Source organism: Pieris napi, chromosome 15 (genome assembly GCF_905475465.1).
Source record: "Pieris napi chromosome 15, ilPieNapi1.2, whole genome shotgun sequence".
Taxonomy (NCBI): domain Eukaryota; kingdom Metazoa; phylum Arthropoda; class Insecta; order Lepidoptera; family Pieridae; genus Pieris; species Pieris napi.
In genome coordinates this window covers 9,438,802-9,446,594 of record NC_062248.1, presented here as the reverse complement: position 1 = coordinate 9,446,594, position 7,793 = coordinate 9,438,802, and the positions used below count along the sequence as shown (strand labels likewise).

The following is a 7,793-nucleotide window of genomic DNA, read 5'->3' as shown; positions in this document are numbered from 1 at the left end:
ACAACACGGTCAAATGAAATTATAACATCCTTGTAAACACTTAGGCTTTTCATAAGCAAACTAAGAACATGTGTATTGTTTTACGTAATGTTATCTGCAAAATTTACGAAGCGAGTAAAGACCAGGTTATGATAAAATTTTTAAGATTTTTATTGATTTTACTGCATCGTAAAATTGTACTAATCACAATTTTTCAACAATGGGTACCTTGTATTGTTCTCAATATAATGTAAATGCGTTTTGCTGATACCCTACCTTATTATTATTATGATATTTTGTTTCAATAGATCTAGTGAAACCTAATGTAATGGTTGCAGTTTTTTACCAAATAAACCAAAGACTTGGCGATTAAATAGAGAGAGATAAAGATAGCAGAGTTTCTAGTCAGTTCTTCTCCCTCGTAAGTGCGCCCTGCTAATTATTATTACAAAATTCGTTGTATTTCATCTACTCGTTAGCTATGACCTTAATTAACCTTCTTAATGTCATATACGACGTATAGAAAGAAGGTCCTGGGTTCGATTTTTGTTAAAATATAGATGATTTGTTAGGTAATTTTTTTTTAGTTTATACATAATATTATATTAATTTTAATCTTATGTAATAGGAGGCAAACGGGCAGGAGGCTCACCTACCGCCACCCATGGACACTCTCAATGACAGATGGCTGGCAAGTGCGTTACGGTCTTATCTTGAAGTCGAATTGGTATAGGTATTACATTTTAAAAGTACATAATTAAAACATTAGTTATTTCGTGTTAATTCCATTCATTATATTTATATTACCTTTCCTATGAAGAGATCGCCTAATTAACGCACTATGGCACATATTTATAAATACTATTTTGTATTTATATTACGTTAATTGTTTTTATGTGTATATGAATAAATAAAATTTTATTTCCTTTTTTTTATAACATTTACGCAATGGCAATGGTTTGCCAATGAAAAAGTCTAATTAACCTTAACAATTAGGAATACGATTTTGTTTTATTAATTTAATAATTGCATCATGTTATTTAACTAGGGTTTTCATAAAGTTGTTGATTTACATTCTTTATTTTTGACCTGAGTAAGGAATAAGTTAATTTCTGTATTGACACATTTTGTTACTTGTTTAATATATTGCCTTTTACTACTATTCAAAGAGGATATTTCAAAAATTATTTTGAATTATTTCGCAAATCAAGAAACAGTTAAGAAGGACGCCATTACCATAACCCTTGTGATGGAAATCCCTTCGAAGTGATGACTATTTGATGCCCCATTATAATAACTGGAGAAGAGAATATATAAATTTGCGATCTAACAAGGAATATTTTAATAGTATTATTACCTTTAAAATATTCTATTGTGGTAAGGCGAAGGTAGAACTTGTAATTAAATATGCTTTGGAATTAAAGTATAAAATTGCTGATTTGGACTAAAAATTAAAAAGCAATTCTAAACTTTTATTTATTTAATCAAAATATTCTTTACCTACATTGACAAAAATGGAAAAACAGAAAACGAAGTTATTAAAAATGTTTGGTTTATTGTACAAATTGCTGCCAACAAAAAAGTGCAATAAGACCTTTGCAATAGAACTTTGAGGACATAGATTCAACAAACTGAGTGAAAGAATTTTTACTATTATCTTTTTATTAAAAAAAAAAACTTAAAAAATATATTTATCAAACCTTATTGTAAGTTGCAATGTTTTACAGACCCTGGATCCTGGATAAGCTTTTCTTTAGGGCACGTTTGCATTTTCCGTTCGAAAATTCTCGCACCATGAAAACTATATTATTAAAAGTAACTGGCATATTTTCATATATTATAAAAAAGTACTATTATTCTTCATTTATGTTTAATAAGTACTTATCATAATTTTCAATAACTTTTAAACCCCATATTCTTCTTTAATCATGTCAGCTGCTTTTTCCCCAATCATCATCGTCGGCACATTAGTGTTTCCACTCGGTTCTTCAGGCATAACGGACGCATCCACAACCCTCAGTTTCAAAATATTACGAACCCTTAATCTCTCATCTACCACACCACCTGGGCCCATCCGGCAGGTTCCTACAGGATGAAGGAATGAGACGACACTATTCACAATGTAACAGTCCCAATACTCATCGGAACCCCATGTTAAACTTTCACAACCCTTCACTCGTAGTTTCACAACTTCACTGCCAAATTGTTTATAATATGTTGTATTTACTAGACCGGTCAAAAACTTTATGCCTTCCCTTGCGACTAGGACGTCATGTGGGTGACTGAAATATCCCAGTTTTATTAACGGAGCATCATTTGGATCGGCACTCTTTATTGTCACTTGTCCTCTAGATAAGGGATGCAATAGCAGCATTGAAATAGTGTCCGTCTCTTTAAATATATGAGCCTTGCTAAATGATGAGCAGTATTCTTGATCAAAGTTGAACATAGTCTGACAATTGTCTATATTTACATCAATATGAGATGTTGGCGGTTTCCTGACATTGATAATTTGAATTTGTGGTCTTTCATCATACAGATGTTTAAATTCAGTTGAATAACTACTATTAAGGCTCATAAACCCAATTTGCATTGGTACAGTTACTATTCTTAATGCTTCCAAATCAATAGGTACGTCAGTTTTGTAACTCTCTGCGCCTGTAAACATTATTCGTACCGCTTGATGATCTTGCATATTCTTACCGACGGGAAGGTCTGCTAGAACATTGATGTTAAATTTTTTCAAAACTTCTTGAGGTCCTACACCAGATAACATTAATATCTTTGGTGTATCGATAGTCCCTGCGGAAAGAATAACCTCCTTTTTCGCACTAATATTTACTTCTTCACCACTGTTAAGAATCACGCGAACACCGTTAGCTTCCAAATTATCGGGATTTATATGAACTTTTATGACTCTAGCGAATTTTGCAATATAGAAGTTATGCCTATCCATTGCTGGTCTTAAATAAGATTCAGCTGTGCTCGATCTTCTACCGTTTGCATAATTAAAATGAGGTGTAGACATGCCAACATTCTCTGGTCCATTATTTTCTAGAACTGTTTGAAGGCCTAATTCTTCAAATGAATTTAATACTGTTCGATGGATTTTTTCATATTTTAAAATTTTTGGCCTTGATACAGCAACAGGACCTTGCTGTGAATGAAGTTTTGCGTTTTCAGGACTTCCCAAGACCGAGTAATCGGTCATATTTTCCAGTTTTTGAAAATATTTGAAAGCTGATTCCCACCCCCAACCTGGTGCTACTTTATTCCACCCATCATAATCCTCTTGAACTCCCCTTGAATAAATTTGGTAGTTAATAGATGAAGTTCCTCCTAGCATCTTTCCGCGGACGTAATGAATAAGTCCTCCCGGGTGTGCTTGTCCTACTTCAGGGTCCAAAAAAGCATCATAATCCCAATCATATTCCGTACGGACTAGGTCATGATATAGCCCTGGTGCCTGGAAATATATATTAATTACAAACTTTAAGTTAATTATTTTATTTAATATTGACCACGCAGCCCGTACTTTCAACTATAATGCGCAGTGCTGTATTCTTAGATAGGTCAAATGGCGGATAAGGCAACAGAGTACTATACTAAAGTACGTTATATTATACGTATGTAGTAATAAATAACATACAGCTTTCTATAAACATACCACACTTCCATATGGTGGATCTCCCCCAGCCTCGATTAGCAAAACACGCCAGTGATATATCTCACTGAGCCTCGTTGCAACTACAGCGCCACCGGAACCCGCACCCACCACGATGAAGTCAAAGCTGTCTCCATCTAAGAAGAGCAAGTTTTTAAGAAAGGAGGAGTTTAAGAGCAAGATTAATTCAGCATTTATAATAGATTACTCAATTACAAAAATATAGATTTTTTTACAGTACAATTTCTGTGTTCTCACGTAACCCTACTGTCAGCATATATATATATAGGTACATATAGATATATATATATATATCTATATGTATCTCCCGTCTTGACACTATATATACCACAAGACTATTACTTTACGAAATAATTTAAATAATAAATATTTAACGGTTATAAACAGGAACATATTACATTATTTACGAGTGCTTTTGCTGGTAAAATATGGCGTTATATGGCAAGGTTTCATGACTCAAATCATGAAAGTACAAACAAATTCTACAGTAAATTAAATATACTAAAACAAAATTCAATAAAATAAACTCCTCTGCCCACGAGTGTTGAAAAGCATTCTTTATTAAATAATGTAATAGATTCGTTTTAGAAGATTAGTGTACCTACTACTCGCGTAAACTTAAGATAATAAAATATGTTGTTGACGTACCTTTTATTTCGTAGGAATTAGGCCAATCTGTTGAAATAGTTTGACTTACGGCGAATATACGTATGATCCACTGAAGAAACGATTCCCATGTCTCACTGGCCAGTAAATTATTTACGTCAAATTTCATTTTTCGAAGTGTAACGAGAACGAGTGTTCGAATAATACTCCGTGTATTCAAGACAGAATTCTTATTATATACGTTTAGGTATATAAAGTAGGTTATACATAGAATGCGTTGAATATTTCATACTACAAAAAAAATCTATTATATTATTAAATCTATTATCAAATCATTTTCCTTATTACTAATAGGATTAATATTTTGATCACATCTAAGTTCCCTACATACTTTACCATTAAACAAATTTTTTTTTGAGAAAATTGCAACAGGTATTTCATTTCTCAGACATAATTTTCATTATTGAATAAGGTTCAATTTTTTTTGATAAGGTACTGGGTAGAGCACAATTCTTACCAAATACCAATTCAAAAGGAATAAAACCTGTATTAATGTTGCGTTGTAGGCGAAACAACAATATGGTATCCACTTACCCCAAATTTCAGGATGGTTATCGGTCTGAATATGTAGAAACGCATTCAAGTTTCTGTGTGTGACTTTCAAAGCTCACACAGCGATTGATGATTAGCTGTAAAGTTTAGTTTTTTTTTTATAGAACGGGGGGCAAACGGGCAGGAGGCTCACCTGATGTTAAGTGATACCGCCGCCCATGGACACTCTCAATGCCAGAGGGCTGGCGAGTGCGTTGCCAGCCTTTTAAGAATTGGTACGCTCTTTTCTTGAAGGACTCTAAGTCGAATTGGTTCGGAAATACTTCAGTGGGCAGTTGTTTGATATTAAGTAATTTACAAACCTCTTAGAATATTTCTGATAGAAAATATATTCCTCTGTCCGTTGCAATCTCTCTAGGAACTCCATATCTAAGGATACATTTATTCACCAATGCCACTTCTACAGACACCTTAGAGAACAACGGATGCTTCTACGTTCAATTGTGACATTTTTATTAACACATTTTTAGCCCACACGCCTTTTTTTATTTCCTTAGATGAAATTAAAGACTGCTTAATTTCATCTAAGACTTACATATTTATAATAAGTGTATTGATTCTGATCTAGCTGGGATATTGTTGAGAACTTTACATTCATTTATGATTGGCAAAGAAATAGGTATCTCATTTTTAAGTAAATTTAAAATGGTTTTACAGAAATCCAATGCCTTGTATTTGTTTAAAAAATCACGGCCTAAAGGTATCTTGGCTTGGACTGTACCTCCTAATCTAGTAACGTTTATGTTTTCTTTATGGATTGGAATATTATATTCAAGCACATGTTTTTGCATACGCTGATAATGAGGCACTCGAATCTACTAGCAAATGATGATCTTTACCATGACGTATTATGATGAATATAAAAAACGAAACAGTTACAATCGCTAGCTAAAGCTTAGGTTTCCTGGAAGAGCGGTGCCGTTCACTAACGGCCGTCATTTTACGGTAATGCAAAAAAACATCATTTTCGCTCGACCAAGTCACGTTTCAACTCATTGTATTAATTCAATATGGGCACCGCTACACGCAAAAAAACGTTAAACTAAAGTTTATCACCGCTATGACCGTCATGCAAATGACAGCGCCGCTATTTGACGTTACGGTGACACTCAACGTTCTCTAGGAAACCTACTCCGATGTACGGGCCGATTTACATTATCTTAGTGTTTAGGAGAGTGCTTTAGGATAGTACTTTAGTTGAAACATGTAAACGCTACTTGCTTTAGTACGGTTCTACTTGACTTTCAAGTTGAATCAAAATAGAATCGCTTTTTATTTTTGTTTCAAGTGATACCCCTCCCGCGCCCGCGCAACCCCCGAGATCTTCCCTCGTTGTGTGTAAACACGTAATTTAGTAAAATCTTTAGGAGAGTGTACAAGTGCCGTGAAACGCTTGCGTGTTTTTTGATTTTTAAAGATGGCTAAATGGTCGGAAGATACAACTATCAAATTTGTGTCTGAATATGTTGTTCACGAATATTTGTGGAACGTTAAAAACAATTTATACAAAAACAAACAGGCTAGGCATTCGGCATACACTGCCTTAAAAGAAGCTATTTTATTTATTATTCATATTTAGTTTATTTATTTCGAATAAAATCTCGTCTTCTATTTGTTCCATAACTACAGTTAGTATTTTGCGTAGAAAAGAGCGTATTTGCCGACGTCGTTGCGCGTTCATTGTGGCGCTGTAATGATACTCTACTGGAAGAAATGTAAACGTTCACTCGCAACGCACTAAAGCACTAAAGAACTTGCCTTTCAACTTGTACTAAAATACTCTCCTAAACACTAAGACAATGTAAATCGGCCCTTATATATAGACAACGTATGGGTGACGTCACCCAACGCTAAATTACGGCCGTTAGACAACGACACCGCTTTTCTAGGAAACCTAAGCTTAAGATAATATTATTTCTATTATTGGTCACGAAAAAGCTGATTTAATGACACATTTGGTTTTATCTTAGTATATTGCGTATTAAAATCATACCAAATGTATCAGTGTGCCGAGTGTTGGCAAGCTTTTATAAATAAATAAATTATGTACATGTAACACATATATTACCACTAAAACTGGTACATTTACAAAAGTAAAAATATAGCATAATGATATCGCTCTATAGAACTTTTTTGAACTATCTTTTTTGTTACACTGCTCGTCACTTTATTCACTTATAATACTTAACGTTTTTCATTTAGCCTTAGATAATTATAATAATTATATAATTTACTAGCAGACCGGCCAAGCGTTGCTGTGGCTAAGGTTTTTGTTATATTACCTAGTAGTAAACTATTCAAGGGAAACGGTAGGAGAACTTATGTGAAACGTTGGTACTTTTAAAACAGCGTCATCTGTTAGAATTGTATCAAATAATAAAATAATATTGCGGGTATAAATTGAGATGATAGCTATCCTATCTTTTAAGTTAGATCAAACTGCACACGGTGTGCAAATTTGATTGATATCGGTTCCGTAGTTTAGGAGTCCATAGCGGACAAACAACGTGACACGTAATTTATATATATTAAGATTAATAAGATCGTAACGCGCAAAATGATTAAACATCGCAGATCCAACGTAAGGATAGATTTTTGAAATTTCGCCTGGTTTCGAAACGGGTGGTTGGTGCTGACGACAAAAAATCCACCATCTCAAGGAAGAACGGTTAATTTCTTCACCGAACCATTTCATGTGGCATTTCCTGTAGAATTTGTAGATAAAACATGAAAAACCATTCAAGATTACGAGGAGAATAACAGCAAGTATTATGTTGGTCGTGGACATCTGAAATCGGATTTCAAAAAAAATAAGTCAAAGATCAAAAAGTGAAAAACCATTTTTTCATGTAGGTAACACAATTTCAATTTTTTTTTTCAATGTACACTTATGAATGTCAAAAAAAATAAA

At 33.6% G+C, this 7,793-nt stretch overlaps 1 protein-coding gene across 1 annotated transcript; it reads right to left on the bottom strand.

The window, feature by feature from the left end:
• Positions 1-1,489: 1,489 nt before the first annotated feature.
• Positions 1,490-4,466, bottom strand: LOC125056943 (ecdysone oxidase-like). Its single transcript, XM_047660314.1, has 3 exons — positions 4,313-4,466; positions 3,647-3,780; positions 1,490-3,445 (listed from the first exon to the last, which is right to left on the bottom strand). Exons 1-3 carry the CDS (start codon positions 4,437-4,439, stop codon positions 1,883-1,885), a joined length of 1,824 nt encoding a protein of 607 aa, XP_047516270.1. The 5' UTR covers positions 4,440-4,466; the 3' UTR covers positions 1,490-1,882.
• Between the last annotated feature and the right edge of the window lie 3,327 nt (positions 4,467-7,793).